A 21,288-nucleotide genomic window follows, 5' to 3' on the forward strand; every position below is an offset into this window, starting at 1 on the left:
CTCTAGCCACACCCTTTTTTTTTTTTTTTTTTTTTTTTTTTTTTAGAGACCAGCTTGGAGACCCGGCGGGCAGCGATTGAGCGGACCGCTGGGGTCCAACAGGCGCCCGCCCCACCCAAGCTGCGGCCGCGCGGGAGGAAGCGCGCCACGGCCGGGTGCAGAGTTTCCTTTTCTGCCTCCTCGTCAGAACCGCTTCGGCCGGCGAAGGTGGGAATGCCTAACCTCAGACTGAAGAGAACCCGGAGCCAGAGGGGCTAAAATTCAGCGCCTTCCCGCGTCCGGAGCTCGCTAGCCATGGGCAGCCGAGATCACCTGTTCAAGGTGCTGGTGGTGGGGGACGCCGCGGTGGGCAAGACGTCACTGGTTCAGCGGTATTCCCAGGACAGCTTCAGCAAGCACTACAAGTCCACCGTGGGAGGTGAGCGCGGGCAGGGGTGCTGGGCGCGGGGCCGGGTGCTGGGTTCGCCGGCCTCGCGGCGGGGGTGGGCGAAATGCTGGCCTCAAACTCACAAATACCACCTGCCTCTGCCTCCCAAGTGCACCTGGGATTAAAGGTGTGTGCTACCATGCCCAGCTTCTTCTGCAGCTGCTGGAAAGGATGTGAAGTTACAAGGAGGCTGGACTTCACCCAGGGCCAAGGCCACTGGAGTGTAAGGAAGCTGTGTGCAGAACGAAGGGAAAGTGAAGGGTTCTAAAATAGTAAACCCTGGCTTCCTTAGAGACAAGACATGAGAGCAACCAAGAGGCCTGAAAATAGGGATCAGTTCTGGCTTCTGTCTACCTTAAGTCCTGCATCTGAGTCCCTTAAGGCAGAGTTTTCATACCACATTATTTGCAAAGTACAGTCATGAATAAAACCACCTGATGACCATATTGGGGTTAACTGTTAAAAAACATCTCATTCTCACAGAGCCATAGTCATTTAATGGGAATCCCAAATTAGGCACTGTCAGGTGTAGGCTTGCTCCACCACAGTGTTCTATCTAGATCAAGTACATCTCCCATTTCAGTGTGCATGTGAATCCTCTTAAAATGCACACTCTGGTTCAGGAGGTCAGTGTTAGGCCTCATACTGTGCATTTTTGATGTGTTCCAAGCTATAATTGATATGACTGGGCTCGGTAGCAAGATTCTGATCTTGATTATTCTCAGTACTCTATAAAAGGCAAGGGTGCAGTAAATCAAAGTAGCTGATAATCTAAAATGTGTTTTTAATTGCTATGCTTTAGCTGACTTGTTCATAATTCTATTTGCTAGAACTAATGTTAACATAAACTTTGAGCTCACAGCAGCACAATGGAAAGGGTCAAGAGAGCGCAGCTTCAGACAGTCAACTACCACCACACAACAGTGCTAGCAGCAGCCTCAAACACTATCTCTTTACTATACCCAGAGAAGAAAAAAGCCTTGTAGGAGAAGCTGGTTCTAACTGCCATACCCACCAGGTTCCTGGAGAAACTAACATGGCAGAATTGCTGTGAGTCTAAAATGAGCTGACCCAGAATTTAAGGCAAGAGCAGAATTTCAGGGGGGTGGGGGGTAGGTTAGAAAGCCCCTGGTTTGGTAGACTGGGAGAGAATGCAGAGCTGAGTTGACTGGCCCCAAGGAATCCTGACATCTTTCAAACGTGCAGTAGAAGAACATAGAGGGGTTGCCACCATGGAAGGTGAGCGGTCCATGCACAGGGGTTGTGGCTGACCAAGCCTTGTGATAAATTGTACTGGTACAATCATGTGGTCTCTGGCTCCCCCTACAGAGAGAGGATGGGTACAGGCAGGACCCTTCTGTCTCTCCAGGTGCTGATTCTCCTGTACATCGCAGACTGGATGGTGCACTGGATGTGGGGTCGGGGCCTGGACCCAGACAACTTCTCCATCCCATACTTGACCGCTCTGGGGGACCTGCTTGGCACTGGGCTCCTGGCACTCAGCTTCCATGTCCTCTGGCTCATTGGGGACAGAGACACAGATGTCGGGGATTAGCTTAGCCATTCAGCCTTTTCCCCATCCCTCTGCACTTTCTATTTGGATTTTTTTTTCTTTTGTTCTACCCTACCCACTCCACACTCCCACATCTTTCTGGGACTTCACTTTGATACCAAATTCTCATTATTTTCAATGGGAATTTTTATACATTGAGCCAAGTTTGAATAGCAAAAATTCAGGAAGGACAGATGGACTGAAATAAGCAGTACACGTAGACTTTTGAGACAATCACCAAGTGCAATTCTATTGTGGGTGCCTCCAAATGAGGTGGCTTGGGACACGGGTGTTCTGTCTGGTATCTGGGGACCTATGGATTAGCTTTAGTAACCTCAGCCATGGCCCCTAATGAGAAATTCTTTGTAAATGGGCTTTGGGTTGTTTGATTTGGTTAAACAGAGGGATGAGAGATAGACATTCCCACACATACACATATTTTTATAGAAATGGACTGACTTCAGAGCACTGAGCAGGAGATTGTTACTTCAGACTCCTTATAATCACAGCCCTATTCTAGGCCAACCAGCACTCAGGTGAGCTGACTGTTCCATCTGTGTATATGCACTTTGCCCAACTACCAGATTGTTTTCTAGCTGAATGGGTGGTGGCCTAGGCTCATGAAGGATCCATGTCATCCACAGGTTTCTGAAGGTCCACATTCCCACCTCCCACCCTCACCCTGGGCCAGAGAACCAAGTATCTCTGTTCAAGCCTTCTCTCTAATTGTCTCCAAGCACTCCATTCCCCACAGCTTGCCAGGTGGGCTTCTGAGATTAGGGACAGGACAAGGGTATATGGAGAATGACCTGGAGATTGAGGCAGCTGGGGTGTGTGTCTTGCTGCTGTTTGTCATGAGAACATAACCACATAGTCCACCTTGGCCTCTGTCACTTCCTAAAAGTATTCATTCTGTTGTGCTGCGGAGGCCAGTTGGCCTCTCTCTTACTCCTGTCCACAGATGGTCATCATCCATTCGCTCCTTCAGCAATTTGCAGCCTCCCCGGATGAGCTCTTCTGCAACATGATCTGAGATTCTCATTGAGGTATTCATAGTGTGCCTACTATGTTAGGTACTGTGCCAGGCATTCATGAGCCAGTGGTAAGGGGATCACAGCTCTAATCTTACTTCATTCCCTAGGTTACAGAAGCCATGTGCAAGTTCCCTTATTGTAGGTGTTTGTGCCTACTTCATCAAGGCACGTTCTGCCTTGTCCTCCTTTTAGACCACAACTCCACAATGCTGGCCAGCCCAAGTTGCCAGCTCCACTGCTCAACCAGTGCTTATGTCCTATAAAACACCCCTCACCAGGGGCGGTGGTGCACACCTTTAACCCCAGCACTCAGAAGGTGGAGGCAGGCAGATCTCTGAGTTTTAAGCCAGCCTGGTCTACATAGCAGTTTCAGGCCAGCTAGAGCTGTCCAAAAAAAAAAAAAAAAAACTTTCCTCTCCTTCATTCCCTGAGGTTTTCATTCATGAGGTTTTAGAACTAGCTGGACATCAATTGGCTGTTTCAACATCTGTCTGCCTTGCACAAACTTTGAAGAAAACTATATTCTCTTCCCCCACACATTGCTCCAAATAGTTCAGCAAAGGTCAGGAGCTTATAAACACTGTAGCCTAAAGGGCCAGCCTCCAAGAAAGGCTTAAGCAGTGGCTCTGTTTATACTAATAGCATGCCTAGACTTCCAGAGATTTTTTACTCCCTCATTTCCTCCCAGGCCACCTAAAATCATAGAACCTTGGAAATGGAAGGTGTCATAGAAGTTACCTAGTTGAAGTTGTGTCCAGCAGATTAATACCAGTTTAGCCTTGTTTCTGTTCTTCCCTTTTGCCTCCTTTCATCTTTCCCTCCACCTCAACATACTTGCACACAGACTTTTGTACAGGCATCAAACTCTGAAACAGCCCCTGTGAGCCCCAGCCATTTACCCTGTCCTAATTTCTGGAGTTGGATCAGGCTGTCTGGAAACTGAATTATCCTTCTTCCTTTGCCTCAAAAACAAAGATAGGCACACCCGAGTCTCAGCATGTGTGAGCAGAGGAAGACCGGAGCGAGAGGGAAGGAAAATGAAGTGGACTTCAATAGAAGATTCATTTCTTTCCCCCAATTGCACCATTGCATGTACTTTTGGCCTGACTGCAAGAAACAAAATTGGTTTACTCTCCTATCCTTCAAAAGTTAAAGAACTGTGTCTTAAGACAATTATTTATAGTTACTATAACTGAATTGACAAATGTCAACTTAACTGATAAATTATATTTGGTAAAATAAAAAGGAAGTTTATTTCAGTGGTTGGTATTTTCTCATCAAAAAGCACCTTCAGCCATTTTCTTAGACCCACTCTGTAGTCCTTCAAGTGGGAAGGGGGCAACATGTGACAAGCAAGGAACCATCTCTTCAATACAGAGATTATGATACAAACACACATTGAGAAGTGGTGCTCTGGGACAGGTTTCAGAATTGGAATGCAGTGTCCTTGTGTTCCAGGGGACCAGACTGTGGTCTCCATGCATTAACTCAGTCTTTTTATGTGCATTAATGGTATGAGCATCTATGGATTAGGATTTCTTCCTTGAAGAGGTTTATAGCTGAGTTGTAGCAAAGCAAAATGCTATTACTAGTCAGGTGTGGTAGCACATGCCTTTAATCCCAGCACTCGAGAGACAGAGGCAGGTGGACCTCTGTCAGTTCAAGGCCAGCTGGGGCTACAGGGAGATCTTGTCTCCCCACCACCCCAAAAAAGAAAAATGCTACTGCCTTGAGTATTTACTATGTGCCTTCACTGTGCTAAATGCTATAAGCCTTTAGAAATTTACAAAATGACTGCAAAGGGTTTGGTGTCAGACAGGCCTGGGTTAAGAGTCCAGCTCTTGTGCTTTTATTTATATGACCATGGGCAAATCATTGACAGCCCTGGGCTCTAACACTTGTTAATAAGGCTGCTTAAGCGTTGATAATTTACATAGTGTTTTACCATACAGTATGTTATACCATAGAATATACTTTTAAATAATAACCTTATTTACAATTTCAATATTATCTGTAGTAACTATAAAATAGACATCACCATTTTAGAAGAGAAAAACACGAGAATCAGAAGGTTAAATAACTGGCACAGGTCATTTTTTCACATCTAGCTCTCTCAACCTAGTGCCTCCTGTTCATTGAGCCAGGTGAAATGGCTGGCCAGGGCACCCTTCTATAAGAAACTCAAAACTGCTTAAAATTATTAAATTTGAGACAGGGTCTCCTTGTAGCCCCAGCTAGCCTGGAACTCTATATAGATCAGACTGGCCTGGATCTCACCTGCCTCTGCTTCTTGGGTGCTGGGATTAAAGGCATGTGTCACCACACAGTTTAAGAAAATAATTGTAAAACATTTGAAACATTTTATGGCTCTATTCACTTGTAAAGTGTAGAGGGTAACATAATCTAGGTATTGGTGACCTTAAAAAAAAAATGGACATCAGTGTGGTGGTACACACCTTTGATCCCAGCACTCGAGAGGCAGAGGCAGGCGAATCTCCGTGAGTTCCAGGCCAGCTGAGGCTACAGGGAGACCCTGTCTCAAAAAAGACCAAAAAAAAAAAGTCCAGAATGGAGCTCAGTTGGTACCGTGCTTGCCTAGCATGCAAAGGGCCCTGGGTTTGAACTCCAGCACTGCATGTAAATGAGCATGGTTATGCATACCTGTAATCCCAGCACTAGAGAAGTAGAGGCAGGAAGATCAGAAGTTCAATGTCATCCTCAGCTATAGTGCAAGTTTGAGGTCACCCTGGTCTACATAACACTCTATCTCAGTTTTAAAAAAATAAATAAGCCCAGTTAGATATGGCAGCATATGCCAGGATTTGGAAGACAAGAGTCAGGACAGATTCAGGAAGGCAGAAAGCACTACCATTGCCCAAGGAACTCAGAGACATACCTTCAAGCCAAGAGTGTAGCCACTCATTTTCTTCCCAAGACTCCCATGCTGTGGAAAACAGAAGAGTCTATCATGTGCCCACTCATGCCTCTACATTCTGTTTCTCACTAACTTAGTAGCTAGGCTATCTGGGTAAAAGATAGCAGCCAGAATTCTCTAGATACATCAGACTTACACAGAGTTCTCCTGCAAACCAGTCAAACTGCTAGGCTGCCTTCCCCAAGGCCATATTCTTACCTTTTTACTTATGTAAGTAGGGGTCAGTAGTCCACACACCACTAATTTAATAATAATAATTAGAGGTAGACAGATTTGGATCCCAGCTCTCCCATTTTGTGACCATAATTAGCTTCTAAGACCCTAAATTGGATAGTAATGGCCTCTGTTGGTTGTTGAGTACATGGAAGGTTCAATAAACAGAGATGATGACCATGATGACGATATGAGTTGAACTGTTTGACATTTTGAAGCAAAGTAATAACAGAAATACCCAGAATATATGATACATGAGTGAACTAGTGAGTGAAAAAGTAGGTTGACGAGCGTCCCTGGGTGCTATTCATCCATGACATGAGGGCAGTTGAAGTGGAACCAGTTCCACAATGAGGAGGACCAGCCAGCTGAACAGAGAGATTGTCACTGATGAAATGCACTGTGGCCGTGGGCCAGCATCCTTCAAAGCTCAGAAATTCAGTCCTATCCAGAAATCATTTCACACAGGGAGGCTGACCCAAACCTGAAAGTCAGAGAGGTACATAAGGCCAGATGCCAGTGATCAGTAAGCTGGATAGATAATGTTAGCCTGATAGACACAATCATTCCCTGGAAACAAGCTTCATGGAAAAGCAGATGACCAGGAGGTACCTGGGAAGTGTGGAATCCTAGTAGAGGAGCTGGATTCAGAGTTCAGTGGCAGCAGTCCTTGTTGGCTGGCTGCACAAATCTGCAAAAGGGACACCTGAGAGGGTCAGATATTCCTGGAAGACCCTGGTCCCTCTGTCAGATGAAGCCCTAAGATGTGTGGCCAGGATTCCTGCAGAGACTCCTTTCTTTGCCTTCATGCCAACCAGCTTCTCTTTAGATCAGCATTCCTTTTTGAAAAAAATATTATTTTTATTTTATTTTATGTGTATGAGTGTATTTCCTGCATGCATGTAACTATACCTGTATCATGTGATGCCCACAGAGGTCAGAAGAGGTCATAGGATTCCCTGGAACTGGAGTTATAGATGGTTGTTAGCTGCCATGTGGGTGCTGGGAATCAAACCTGGGTTCCTCTGCAAGGACAGCCAGTGCTCTTAACCACTGAGACACCTCTCCAGCCCAGATCAGCACTCCTTTAGACATGTTTATAGAGTCATATAGCTAGCACTTTGCTATTTCCAAGCTTTTGGGGAGGGTTTCAGTGAACAGCTATGGATAGTATACATGCTGGCAGCTGTGACCATACACTCCATTTTTTTAAGCTAAATTACTCTCTAGCTTCTGCTCCTTTCCTCTCTTTTTTCCCTGGTCCTTATTTGGAGGAAGAGGGAAGACTAGTAATGAAGAAGGTAATCTGGCAACAAATACGGTTAAAAAAAACAAAACGAAACAACTTTTTTTTTTTTACTGTCTCCCTTAGTTACAACACCAAGACTCCAATTTTGCACTAGATTTGGGTACAAACTGGCAGAGGAGTGATCAGCTGATGGCCTTTTAAACCTCCCCACCTCTCTTGGGATACCTTGTTGTGGAGCCTTAGGCTGATGGCTTAGCAAGGCCACAGGTATTCCACCAAACTGCTGTCCCTTCTCACAGCAATCACTGAAACACCAGGATTGGGGTTAGGGTATAGTTCATTTAGTTGGTAGAGTGTTTGCCTGGCATGCATGAAGCCCTGCCTTCAATCCTCAGCACTGCAAACAAACAACAAAAATATGATCAGGAGGGCTGGAGAAATGTTGCTCAGCAGTTAAGAGCACTGATTACTCTTGCAGAAAACCCAGGTTCAATTCCCAGCACCCACATGATGGCTGACAACCATCCCTAACTCCAGTTCCAGGGGATCCTATGCCCTCTTCTGACCTCTATGGGTATTGCACAACATGGATGCACGTACACACATGCAGGCAATACATTCATAGGCATAACATAAAAATAATAATAAAATAGCTGGGCATGGTGGTCCCAGTACTTGGAGGCAGAAGCAGGTGAATCTCTGTGAGTTCAAGGCCAACCTGGTTTACACACATATTGAGTTCAAGGCCAGCTGGGGCTACTCAGAGACCCTGTCTCAAAAAGGACAAAAAAAATTTTTAATATAAAAAAAAATAAATATGATCAGGAGAGCCTGGGCTAAGAGCAGCTGAAGGATGGTGGCCTTACCCTTCTCTGGGTGTGTCCTTTTCCTTTGGGCTGTTGGGCACCTTGTTGAGTCACATTTGTCTTCATGTTATAAAGCGTTTTGCATTCTTTCTAGGACAGTGGTGAATCTCCAAGATCTGGGGATTTGAAGACAAGCACTGAAGCTTTTAGAAGATTGCCTGCCACAAGGTCATTTCTTCTTTGAGGCATGCTGTAGGCATCACCAATAGTTTCCTGACAGTAGCGACATATTAAGATGTACACCACATCCTCTGTGGAGGCACTTGCCAAAAATGTTTTTCCTGTTTTCTTAATCTTGAGGAAACAATCGGACAATTCAGAATGTGAGACTGTCTCAAAGACAATTTGAACTACATTTGTTTGGTTTGTTTTTTTTTGAGACAGAATTTCACTTTGTGGCCCAAGCTGCTGGCCTGCTCTTTGGAAAACAAGTCAATGCTATTTAAAAAGAAGAAGCTGAGCCAGGCGTGGTGGCGCATGCCTGTAGTCCCAGCACTTGGGAGGCAGAGGCAGGCAGATCTCTGTGAGTTCAAGGCCAGCCTGGTCTACATAGTGAGTTCCAGGACAGCTGGGGCATATAGGGAGACTCTGTCTCAAAAAGACCAAAAGAAGAAGAAGAAGAAGAGGAAGAAGAAGAAGAGGAAGAAGAAGAAGAAGAATAATAATAAGAAGAAGAAGAAGAAGAAGAAGAAGAAGAAGAAGAAGAAGAAGAAGGAGAAGAAGAAGCTGAGTATGGTGGCTTGTGACTTTAATCCTAGTACTTCTAGGACTCTGGAGTCAGAGGCAGGTAGATCTCTGTGAGTTTGAGGTCAGCCTGATCTACATAGTGAGTTCCAGGTCAGCCAGGGCTACATGGAGAAAGCAGAAGTGGGCGGGGGAAAGGAAAAGAAGAGGAAGGGGAAGGAGGGAAAGGAGGAACTGAAGGGGAAGGAGGAAAAGACAAAATGTGCTGTTATCCAATATACCGTTTTGTATGACAGAAATAGTGTATGTCTGTATTAGTCAGATTTGTATCACTGTGATAAAATACCTGACCTAAACCACTTAAGGGAGGGAATATTTATCTTGGCTCACAGTTTCAAAGGTTTCAGTCCATGGCAGAGGCAGGTGACATGACAGAGTAGAACAGCTCACATTATGGCAACCAGGAAGCAGAGAAAGAGAATGCCTGTGAATAACAGGCTTCCTCTTTCTTCCCTCTTTATTCTACCCTGGCCTCTGGCATGTAGGATGACGCCACTCACATCCAGGGTGGTTCTCGCCCTTTAGTTCTCTCTGGAAACACCCTCACAGATGCACCCAGGAGTATGCTTTACTAATTTCTAATTTTCTAAGTCTCTTTCTCCCATGAATACGAGGCAAACACTTTATAATTGAGCTACAGCTACAGCTCTCATTATGATGTTTTCATACATGTATACAATGCATTTTTATAATATCCACCCCCAATTACACTTTCTTGTCTCACTACCACTGATCCTCTTCCTCTTCCCTACTAATCCCCCTTCTCATTTTCATATCTCTTTAATTTTTTTATTAAATGAGTTTAAGATTACTTACAGGAGCATGGGTGAAAGGTTAGTTACAATAGCATGGGCAATTTACCAGTTGCTGTACCACTGGAAAAAAAATGTCCCCCCACCAACCATTAACTTGCCAATAGATCCTCAGGGAGGAGAAGGGCTTCATGAGCCATGCCACCCTCCATAATGGACTGTTGGCAGGCCTAATCTTGTCAAGTCTTATGTAAGTAATTGCAACTGCTATGCGTTCACAAGTGCAATAGCCAGAAGACAGCATTCCACACCCCACCTCTTCTTCTGAATTTTATATTCTTTCCACTGCCTCTTCCAAATGTTCTCTGTGTCTTGGATAGAGTGATATAGGTGTCCCATTTAGGGCTGAATCGCTTACTCTTAATACTTTGACAAGTTAGGAATCTCTGCAATAACCACCACTCACTATAAAAAGAAGCCTCTGGAACTCACTACACAGTCTGGGCTGGCCTTGATCTGACAGAGCTCTGCCTGCCTCTGCCTCTCAAGTGCTGGAATCAAAGACATGCCACCACGCCTGGCCAGTCATGAGCTTTAGACTAGGTATACAGTATAAAGTATAAATGCTTGGGCTGGAGAGATAGCTCAGCAGTTAAGAGCACTGACTGCTCTTGCAGAGGACCTGGGTTCAATTCCCAGCACCCACATGTCAGCTAACAACCGTCTGTAACTTCAGTTACAGGGGAATCCAATGCTGTCTTCTGACCTCCATGAGCATTGCACTCATACACATAAAACGAAAATAAATAAGATTTTTTTTAAAAGATGTAAATTCCCTCCTTGGGAGCTAGCCTTACATCCAGTTAGAAAGTGATTGGTTGTCCCTACAACAGCCCTGTCACTACTGCACCAGTGGACAAATCTTGCCTGAGGGGTTGGTAGTATAACACGCATGCAGGGTTTATAGCTGAGTAAAGACCATTAACTTTTCTTCCCAGCAGCCTGCATAGCACCTCCTAGCACTATGAAAGCTAGCCAACAGGGAAGAAGTTCCTAGTTCAGTTCCAGTTTGATTTCACTATGACCTACAATCAAAGCATGTGGTGTCTTTGGCAATAGGATCTACCACCTACTTCTGGTAGGCAACCAACAACAGTAGCAATTACCTTTATTGGTTTGGGGCCTCAGAGGCATGCCTGAAAAACATTTTTGAAGCATCACTAGGATATGAGAGTACATTTTCTAAAAGGGGACTTAGAGTAAATGAATGTACATAAAAAGAATAATGCTCAAAAGATGAAGTTGACTTGAATAGCAGAAATGATGAGGCAGATGGAAAGGGTAGGACAGCTGAGCAAAGGAGCTATTTTTGTAGTCATGAGTTCAAGGGAGGCTCTGGGGGGGGTCCCCAAGTAGAGGCACCTTTCTGACAGTTGCACATAATTGGAGACAAAGAACAAAGTGAGACAAAGAGGGAGACATTTGAAGCCAAAAGAAATTCACTAAAGACTATAGAATGATCAACAAAGGCTCAGAGTTAATTAAGCCTTGGGAAATACTTAGAGGGATGGAGATACCGCTCAAAGGAAAAAAAAATTTAAGTGATCAAAGAAATAGAACAACAAAGAGGAAACAGCACCACAGAAGCCATGTGGCAATAAATGTCCAGGAGTGTTGAACTATGTCAAAGTAGTAACAGAAAATTCAGTCCTTACAGATGAGTGGGGAAAGGAAGACTAACAAGGGGGGGGGTGATTAAAACAAAGAATATGGACATGCATGTATGAAAATGTTGCAATGGAAGACTTTGGTTTGTGTATGAAAAAAATGACAAAAAGAGATAGGAAGAGGGAGGAAGGGAGAGAGCAAGAGAGGAGAGAGAAAGAACACAGACACACATTGGTGTGCATGCACTCCTGTAGAGGGGGTAGAGGCAGAGAATCTGCAGTTCAAGGCCAGTTTTGGCTACCAAAAAAAAGTGAGGCTGGGGATGCGGTACTCTGTACAAAACAATAGTAGGTAGAGTACTAGCCTAGAATGCCCTGAGTTTGACTCCAAGAACTGCAAAACTGGGTGTGATTACAGGAGAATCACAAGTTCAAGGCTATGAGGTCAGCCTGGGCTATGTAAGACCCTCTCTTTTAAAAAAAAAAAAAAAAAAAGTAAAGCTTGGGGCTGGAGAGATGGTTTAGTGGTTAAGAGCTCTGGTTGCCCTTGTAGAGGACCTGGGTTTGGTTCCCAGCACCCACATGGCTCCTAACACCTGTCTTTAACTCCATTTCCAGGGGATCTGACACCTTCATCTGGCCCCCATGGACATTACACACACGTGGTGCACTTATAGGCGAAACACTTCATACACATAATTTTTTTTTTTGGTCTTTTTGAGGCAAGGTTTCCCTGTAGCCCCAGCAGTCCTGGAACTCACCATGTAGAGCAGGCTAGCCTTGAACTCACAGAGATCCACCAGCTTCTGCCTCCCAAGCGCTGGGATTAAAGGTGTGCGCCACCATGCCTGGCCTAATTAATTATTTAAAAGTGAAACGTATTCTGCTAGCCTTAGAGCTCTTGTCTTACTAACTCCCATCTAAAGGACAGGCAGGGAAGAAAACTGACAGGCTGGACATATTTTAATATTTGCCAATTATTTTATGATGTTTAGAAACAATAGTAGCAACAAAAGGAAATGTCCCCTTGCTCCCATTAGCTTTTGTTTCAAATGATAGGTCTGGCTGGTGTGGCTAGTGAGGAATTGTGGAAGTGTGAATGAGGAACTATCCCTCTTTATTGTCTATTGCTATGGCTAATATTAAATTAAGTTATATTATAACTTCTGGCATGAATTTTTCTAAGGGTTGGTCTCTTAATCAAATTTCCTTGAATTTGCCCATTTTGGGGTCATATGGAAAACATGAGATTGTGTTCACAAGGTTTGAGAGTTGATCATCTATTTGGAACAACATGAAATGAACTTCACTTGGAACATGAGGAATGATGTTTGGACTTGTTGTTGAGCTAGGGACTCCCTGTAGCCACAGCTGGCCTCAATCTTACAGAGAACCACCTAACTCTGCTTCCAGAGTGCTGGGTTTATTAAAGGCATGGGGCACTGATGCTTGGACTTTCATTAATGGAATAACTTTTTTTATATTTTAGTGCCATAAAAGCCTTAAAAATACAAGAAAACTATCTGGGGAAAGATTTAAACAGGATTGATCATGGACTGTGATGGTGTAGCCCAGGCTGACTTCAAACTCACTTGAATCCTCCTGCCTCAGCCTCTGGAGGACTCTGCTTTAAGAGCTCCACCACCAAGTCCAAGGTGTGTAATTTGTTGGGGTTTTGTTTCTTTGTTTTCTTCAAACACTATGTAGCCCAAGATGACCAACCTCAGACTGTTTGATCTTGTTTCCATCTCCCTATGGCTGGGATTACAGGCCTGAGGCACCACGACGCTTTTCAGAATTGTTTTAAAATAAGATTGAACATTTGGAGGAGTCGGAGGATGACTCAGTGGTTAAGAGCACTGGCTGTTCTTGCAGAAGGCTCAGATTCCAATCCGAGCATCCACATAGCAGCTAACAGTGGTCTGTAATTCCAGTTCCAATGGATCCAATGCCCTCTTCTGTCCTCGTAGGCACTGCACAACAAGGGTGCACTTACATGCAGGCATAACACTCATTCACATAAAAGTAAATAAGCCGGACGTGGTGGTGCGCGCCTTTAATCCCAGCCCTCGGGAGGTGGAGGCAGGCGGATCTCTGTGAGTTCAAGGCCAGCCTGGTCTACATAGTGAGTTACAGGACAGCTGGGGTTACAGGGAGACCCTGTCTCATAAAGACAAAAAAAAAAAAAAAATACTTAGGATGTCGGGGAGGACTGGAGGACACGGTCCGCAGATGAGCCCCTTGTGAGATTCTGGTCAGGGCTGATGAACTGTGTGGGTAACAAAGGTAAACTAGGAATTGCTGGGAAATGTGAGGAATTCCTAAAAGAATGTCTCAAAAAAAAGTAAATAAATAAATAATAAATGAATAAATTTTAAGAATTTTTTAAAAAAGAATTGAACGTTTGGAAAAGATTGAAAGCCTCTGAAACTGCAGATTTTCTCAAAATACATTGCCCAGGAGGCCATGCGGGGAAATCTTCACCACCTCTAGGTCGCTTCACCGGAAGGCACAGTGGGAAATGTAGTGCTCTGAGCCGCCTGGCTTGCCCCGGCTATTAGGAAGACGACGAGTGCGCCGCCAGCGCCAGTCCGGGGTAGGAACATGGAGTCCGCGCACCCCCAATTCGGCGGGTGCTGTTGGACGCGGGCTCGGGAACTCGTGTCCCCCTCCGAGTAAGGGGCTGGACCGCACTCGGGCGCCAACCAGCCTCTCGGCAGTCCGCGGGACAGGCTCGCGCGCCGGGCGCAGCTTGGAGACCCGGCGGGCAGCGATTGAGCGGACCGCTGGGGTCCAACAGGCGCCCGCCCCACCCAAGCTGCGGCCGCGCGGGAGGAAGCGCGCCACGGCCGGGTGCAGAGTTTCCTTTTCTGCCTCCTCGTCAGAACCGCTTCGGCCGGCGAAGGTGGGAATGCCTAACCTCAGACTGAAGAGAACCCGGAGCCAGGGTGGGGGTGGGGGCTGCCAGCAGGGGTGGGACCAGTGGGAAGGGGAGGGTGGCGGGGAAGGCTGCGCTCGGTGGCGTGCACCCCGCAGCCTCGCGAGATACCAGGAGCAACTTCTACCAGCCTGGGCTAGACCCTCGGTAAGGCCAGGTTAGTGCCCGCTGGGGCTGTTGTCCTGCCCTTCCAGAGATTGAGACAAATGTTGAGGAAGGAACCGAAAAGTGACTTGATCTAAGGAAGAGAACCCAGGACTTAACTGGTTAAGACTTAGGATGTGCGGAGCGTGGTGGCGCGCGCCTTTAATCCCAGCTCTCAGGAGGCAGAGACAGACCAAAAAAAAACCATTTAGGATATGGGGAGGATTGAAGGACGCGGTCCCCAGATGAGCCTCTTGGTGGATTCTGGTCAGGGCTGATGAACTGTGTGGGTAACGAAGGTAAACTAGGAATTGCTGGGAAATGTGAGGAATGTGAAATGCACCCTCTACGTGGCCTACCTTTTCACCCTTTTCCCTCACGCTTGGGAAGGGGGGTAAGGGTAGAGAACACCAGAAGTTAATTTATTTCTTTCCCTGTGTGGCCTTTGGACTCAACTGTTTTTGATTTGTTTTGTTTTTTCACAAGGAGTCAGAGGCAGGCAAATCTCTGTGAGATCAAGGTCAGTCTGGTCTACATAGCCAGCTGGAGCTACAGGGAGACCCTGTCTCAAAAATAAATAAATTTTTAAATATTTATTATTTTATGTGTATGCATGTATTGCCTGCATGTTCATAAGTACACCCGTGTTGTGAAGTGCCCATAGAGGTCAGAAGAGGCCATCAGATCCCCTGGAACTGGAATTACAGACAGTTGTTAGCCACCAGGTGGGTGCTGGGAACCAAACCCAAGTTCTCTGCAAGAGCAGTCAGTGTTTTTAACTGCTGAGCCATCTCTCCAGACCCATAAGTAATTTTTTTTTAAAAAGCTTTTTTTCTGCCAGGCGTGGTGGTACACGCCTTTAATCCCAGCACTCTGGGGGGAGGGAGGGCAGAGGCAGGCAGATCCCTGTGAATTCAAGGCCAGCCTGGTCTACATAGTGAGTTCCAGGACAGCTGGGGCTGCAGGAAGACCCTGTCTCAAAAAGACCCCCCCCCAAAAAAAACAAAGCTTTTTTTCTGCGGAGTACGGTTGCCTGTACCTGTAATTCTAGTACTCAAGAGGCTGAGGTGGGAAAATCCCAAATTGGAGGCAACCTGAACTGCATAGCAAGTTTGAGGTTGTTTGGGTGGTTCCCCTGGATTACATGTTCAGCCTTAATTCATGGAGACTTAGCACCCACAGATTGATGGCAGATTCCAGCACAACCCTTGCCTCATCCTTCTAGAAATCTGGGCCCCTTTTTTATTTATCCCATCCCTGCAGCTTTATGGAAGATGTGGCATTTCTCATTGTGTTTTCTCGTAATATGGTTAGACACCAACAGTGAAGTTGAATGTGGAAGATACAAGATTGGCCACATTTAACTCATTTCCTCCATCTCTTCCATCATATCGTCCCTGAGAAAAAACCCCTGCAAGCTCCCAGAAAAACCATTCAACCTGAGAATAGGAATTCTTTTCATAATCATTTCCACTTCCCTGTTCTTACTCATGGAGAAAAGTACTAGCAAATAACTTGGTGTGATAAGAGAGAGCCTTTGGAGAGAGTGAACTATCTGCCCCACACTTCATACACCTGATGGGCTCACCTCCACCTATTGAGGACTTAAACAGTTTCATGTTCCTGGGGTTGTGCTTTTGTATTTGTTCTGATTTATCTCTGAATTTTAAAAAACATTTAAAAATTTATTTTGTGTGTGTACATGTGTTGGGCATGTGTGTCTCTTGACACATGCATGTGGAAGTCACAGGACAACTTGTAGGGGATTGGTTCTCTCCTTCAACCATATAGGCTCTGGAGGTCAAACTTGGGTTTTGTTCTAGTTTGTTTCTCCATTGCTGTGACAAAATGCTCTGACCAATACCAACTTGGGGAGGAAAGGGTTTATTTAACTTACATCTCCCGGGTCACAGTTCATCAGGGAGCCTAAGGTGGGAACTCAGGGCAGAAACCTGGAGGCAGGAGCTGAAGCACAGGCCATGGAGGAACACTGCTTACTGGCCTGCTCCCTTGGCACATGCTCAACCTTTCTTTCTTTCTTTCTTTCTCTTTCTTTCTTTCTTTCTTTCTTTCTTTTTATTTTATGTGTATGTGTGTATTGCCTGCATGTAGGTAAGTACACCTGTGTCGTGCAATACCTGTGGAGGACAGAAGAGGCTGTTGGAGTCCCTGGAACTGGAGTTTCAGACAGTTGTTAGCTGCCATGTGCATGCTGGGATTTGAACCCAGGTCTTCTACAAGAACAGTCAGAGTTCTTAACCACTGCACTATCTCTCCAGCCCCTCAACCTGCTTTCTTATACAACATAGGCCCACCTATCCAGGGGTGGCATCATCCACAGTGGGCTGGGCTCTCCCATATCACTCAATAATCAAGAAGATTCCCCATAGACATGGCCACAGACCAGTCCAATGGAGGCAGTTCCCCAATTGAGATTTCTTCTATCCAGGTGTATCGACACTAAAGCTATCCAGCACAACTGACCTCTTGTTAACTTACACACAAAACATATCACTATTAAATCACAACCTTTCCATTTCTTATCCCCAAGATATGTTAATATTAACATCCCAACATAAGACAGTACAACCTTAAAAGCCCCACAGTCCTTAAAAAATCCAAACACTTAAAAGTTCAGTCTCTTTTTTAAAAGTCTCATAATTGTGAGCTCCTGTAAAATCCAAAACAAGTACTATCTTATTTCAAGGGGAAGAATCAGGCACACCTTAAGCAAAACCTAAGTCCAGCAATGTAGTTCAAGGCTGGACATCTGAGATTCACTCACGATCTTCTGGGCTCCAAAGGGTTTGTTTTGGCAGCTCCACTCCAGGCCAGCTCCATTCTACACCTGCTGCTGCACTTGGTGGTCATCCCATGGTCCTGGCATCTTCAAAAAGCTGGGATCTCTACTGAAACCTTCACCAATGACCTCTTCTGGCCCCTCGGGGTGGAAAGCCTCAGATTCCCACCATGACCCCCTCAATCCTGGGGTCTTCACTGCAATTGAGGCTGTACTTTCACCACTGGCCTTTCCTGGCTTCTCAGGGTGCCAAGCCTCAGCTGCTCTCTGTGACCCCTTCATGCTTTCAACACCAGAACCATGCAGGAGACTTTTACACATTACCAAATCCCACTTCCAGCTTGAGATGGAGACTCGGGTCCCCTCTGTACCACAGCTTCTGTACGCTGACCCTGAGGAAATACTCCCAGAAGATTTCACAGTGATGCTAGTCTCTTGTTACTTACAGCTGATTTTTCAGCCCCAGCTAACCAGCATCAGTTGTCCCAGTAAAGCAAAGGTTTTACTTCAGGTTCTGGTCTCTTCTTAATCACAGCTGATTCTTCAGCCCCAGCTGACCAGAACCCACAGAGTCTCAATCCAAAATATCACAAAGTTCTAATACTCTCTACTTCCCTTTGACGCTTCACACGCCAGGCTTCCATTGTCTACAGCTCTTTCAACATACCTGTTCCAAGCTCCACAGCAACAAACTCTGAGCACTCAATGGCTTTTCCAGCCCAAAGTTCCAAACACTTCCACAGTCCTAAAAACACCAAGGTCAGGCCTGTCACAGCAGTGCCCTGCTCTCTGGTATCAATTCCTGTTCTAGTTTGTTTCTCCATTACTGTGACAAAACACTCTGACCACTACCAACTTGTGGAAGAAAGGGTTTATTTGTCTTACATCTCCTGAATCACAGTTCATCGGGGAACCCAAGGTAGGAACTCAGGACAGGACCCTAGAGTGGTTGGTTGTGGTCAGAGTGTTTTATCACAGCAATGGAGAAACAAAGTAGAACAGATTGTCAGGCTTGGTAACAAGTACATTTAGCCACTGAGCCATCTCACCAGCCCATCCCTGATTTTTTATTAAATGCAGATTTTTATTAAAGTGTAATATGCATATATTTTCAGTGGATTTTGCTCTGAAAGTTCTCCAGTGGTCTGACTCAGAGATGGTGCGACTTCAACTGTGGGATATTGCAGGTAAACTGGGAAGGCTAGATAGGAAGAAGGGAAGAAATCATTAGATTTAACCAACAAACTGTCAGGAAAAAAAAATGGAATGGCAAAACTGAAAAAAAAATTTTGCTAAAGCTACAGTGAGCTGTTCTGAGATTTTGAGATAATTTTTGGAGATATTTTGCCCAAAATAGATGTAAAGCCCTCTCTGCGTGGATGGAAGGCTTGTAAGGTGCAGTCCATAAGTGGATGCTCCCCCAGCAAGGGCAGGTGTTTTTCTAGATTTTTCAGCTGACTTTAGTAAGAAACAAGATCCCAGGAAAATAGAGATGACACTGAGCCCTTATTGAGGCAATAATAATAGTGAACCCTTACTATGCGAACTCTTCTTTGATTTATTTCAAATTTACTGCCTCATCCTCACAACAGCCCTATCATGAAAACTTATATCTTGCTTTCCACATGACAAATCTGAAACACTCAACCTGCTTTCCTTAAAGTCATATAAGATGTAAATGGCAGAACAGAGATCTGAATTTGGGCAACTTGGATACAGAATCAGAGTTCCACTGTAGATTACTTCAGTAATTGGGTTTAATAATCACTTAGTGGGATTAAATGGAAAACCAAGAGTCATAGGAAAAGGGCTCCCTTTACCACATGTACAACCACCCATCCCCCAGTGACGAGAGTAGCCAGGTTGTCAGAGATGCTGCTTATTTTCAGGATCACTTTCTTGAGAGCTCTCTCTTCTCTCCAGGGCAGGAGCGTTTCACTTCAATGACACGACTGTACTATCGAGACGCCTCTGCCTGTGTTATTATGTTTGATGTCACCAATGCCACTACCTTCAGCAACAGCCAAAGATGGAAACAGGACCTGGACAGCAAGCTCACGCTGCCCAGTGGAGAGCCAGTGCCTTGCCTGCTCTTGGCCAACAAGGTGTGTGGCCAGTTTAAGTAAATGGTCCCTGGCATCTGTTTGTGGCCAGAGTAAAGGTGTCTAAAATGCCCTGTGTTTCCAGGTTCCTATACTCTACCTCCTCTCAATTCCCTTTTCTGTTACCTGTTAGTTTTTGAGACAGAGTCTCACTGTGTAGCTAAGGTTGGCCTAGAACTTAAAATCCTCCTTCGACCTCCCAGGTACTATAATTAGCACCACTCCACCTGACCACTACTGTGCCTAGCTTGTTTTCCCCTTCCTTTGAAGAGACACTGAGAGAGTGACTTTTTTTGGGAAGAATGTTGGCTACATAGTTTTGATGTTGGTGTTCTTAGCCACTGATTGAAAACTGTTCTAAACACATAGGTATCTGAGCTATGTTCCTATTCTTATGAAGTTTATGGTGTTGCCATTTATGTGGTTTTTTTTTTCAGAGTGATCTGTCCCCTTGGGCAGTGAGTCGGGACCAGATCGACCGGTTCAGTAAAGAGAACGGTTTCACAGGTTGGACAGAAACATCAGTCAAGGAGAACAAAAATATTAATGAAGCCATGAGGTGAGTAGCTCATAGTGTTCTAGGGACAAGCAGCTGGATGCACTCATTTCCCACCGTGGCCCTGTGGGACCCTCTTTTCTGGTTTCTAAGCAAACAAGAATAGATTGAGCCACTGGAATGCCAGCTTCCCCAAGATAACTGGGGACAAAGGGCCCTTAAACCAAGTACTGCCTGGTGATAAAATAATGTCTGCCATTCTCCTTTTCCTCCATCTGCTTTCTCAGGCTTATTTTTCTTATTTTCCTTTTTTTTTTAAGAGTCCTCATTGAAAAGATGATGAACAATTCCAGAGAAGATAGCATGTCTTTGTCTACCCAAGGGAACTACATCAATCTCCAAACCAAGTCCTCCTCTGGCTGGACCTGCTGCTAGTTTTGTTTGCTCCCACCCAGTTTTATGAGTTTTTCCATCTCTTCCTGTTGGTTGCCCATCCAACATAAAAATTCTGTTAGGGATATTTGAACTGTCATGCTGCCAGCTGCCTATAAAGGAGGTCCATTGTGACATAGGAAATGATGCCTGGGACCCATGTACATTTTTATACCTCCTGGATTCTGTCTCTGCCTTACTGCTGGCCCATGTAGTCCAGTTATACTTTCATCCCTCAACTGTGGTCTGAATTTTGTGGGAAAGATTAAAACTTAGCATCTGAGCCGGGCACAGTGGCGCACACCTGTAGTCCCAGCACTTGGGAGGCAGAGGCAGGCGGATCTCTGTGAGTTCAAGGCCAGCCTGGTCTACATAGTGAGTTCCAGGACAGCTGGGGCTACAGGGAGACCCTGCTTCAAAAGGAAAAAAAAAAAAAAAAACAACACAAAACTTAGCATCTGTAGCCAGGCGTGGTGGCACACGCCTTTAGTCCAGATACTTGGGAGGCAGAGGCAGGCAGATCTCTGTGAGATCAAGGCCAACCTGGTCTACATAGCAAGTTCCCGGCAAGCTGGGACAACAGGGAGACCCTGTCTCAAAAAAAAAGAAACTCGGTATCTGTGTGTTTGTGTTTTGTGGTGCTAGGGATTTGACTCAGGGCCTTGCACATACTAGGCAAGCACTTTACTACTGGTGCATATCTCTAGCCCTAGCATCTATGCTTGAAATAATTTTCTGGGCCAAGGAGATGGCTTAGTGGTTCAAGGTGCTTGCACCAACCTGATAACCTGAGTTCAGTCCCTGGAACCCACATGGTAGAAGGAGAGAACTAACTCCCACAAGTTGTCCTCTAACCTCCACATGCTTACCATGGCACTTGGACTCACTCTCTGTCTCTGTCTCTTTCTCTCTCTCTCTCTCTCTCTCTCTCTCTCTC

At 45.3% G+C, this 21,288-nt stretch overlaps 2 protein-coding genes across 7 annotated transcripts in view; both read left to right on the forward strand.

The window, feature by feature from the left end:
* Positions 1-4,272, forward strand: part of Slc41a1 (solute carrier family 41 member 1) — a 22,609-nt gene extending 18,337 nt beyond the window's left edge. For 3 of the 4 annotated variants that reach the window (XM_029558754.1, XM_008823305.3, XM_017795655.2), the window contains exon 11: positions 1,797-4,272. In XM_029558754.1, coding sequence (XP_029414614.1) covers positions 1,797-1,982 — 186 coding nt within the window. In that variant the 3' untranslated portion in view covers positions 1,983-4,272. The remainder of the gene's footprint in view (positions 1-1,796) is intronic. The other variant, XR_606881.3, reaches the window with a different exon arrangement.
* Positions 57-20,640, forward strand: Rab29 (RAB29, member RAS oncogene family). 3 transcript variants are annotated; one of them, XM_008823302.3, is made up of 5 exons: positions 57-418; positions 18,437-18,508; positions 19,245-19,426; positions 19,861-19,982; positions 20,240-20,640. In XM_008823302.3, the coding sequence occupies exons 1-5, from the start codon at positions 295-297 to the stop codon at positions 20,352-20,354; spliced, it is 615 nt and encodes a 204-aa protein (XP_008821524.1). In that variant the 5' UTR covers positions 57-294; the 3' UTR covers positions 20,355-20,640. The 3 variants fall into 3 exon arrangements, with proteins under 3 accessions (XP_008821524.1, XP_008821525.1, XP_008821526.1); XM_008823304.3 differs by lacking the exon at positions 57-418 and adding an exon at positions 14,458-14,524; XM_008823303.3 differs by lacking the exon at positions 18,437-18,508.
* Positions 20,641-21,288: the final 648 nt, after the last annotated feature.

The sequence above is a fragment of the Nannospalax galili genome, unplaced genomic scaffold, assembly GCF_000622305.1.
Source record: "Nannospalax galili isolate Female #2095 unplaced genomic scaffold, S.galili_v1.0 scaffold309, whole genome shotgun sequence".
Taxonomy (NCBI): domain Eukaryota; kingdom Metazoa; phylum Chordata; class Mammalia; order Rodentia; family Spalacidae; genus Nannospalax; species Nannospalax galili.

What these genes read in the sequence shown, in the direction of transcription:
- Rab29 (XM_008823302.3), top strand. Translation starts at nt 295, where the DNA reads ATGGGCAGCCGAGATCACCTGTTCAAGGTGCTGGTGGTGGGGGACGCC. An exon ending in CTACAAGTCCACCGTGGGAG is followed by an intron (nt 419 to 18,436) that starts GTGAGCGCGGGC and finishes ATATATTTTCAG; the next exon opens with TGGATTTTGCTCTGAAAGTT. An exon ending in GCCTGCTCTTGGCCAACAAG is followed by an intron (nt 19,427 to 19,860) that starts GTGTGTGGCCAG and finishes TTTTTTTTTCAG; the next exon opens with AGTGATCTGTCCCCTTGGGC.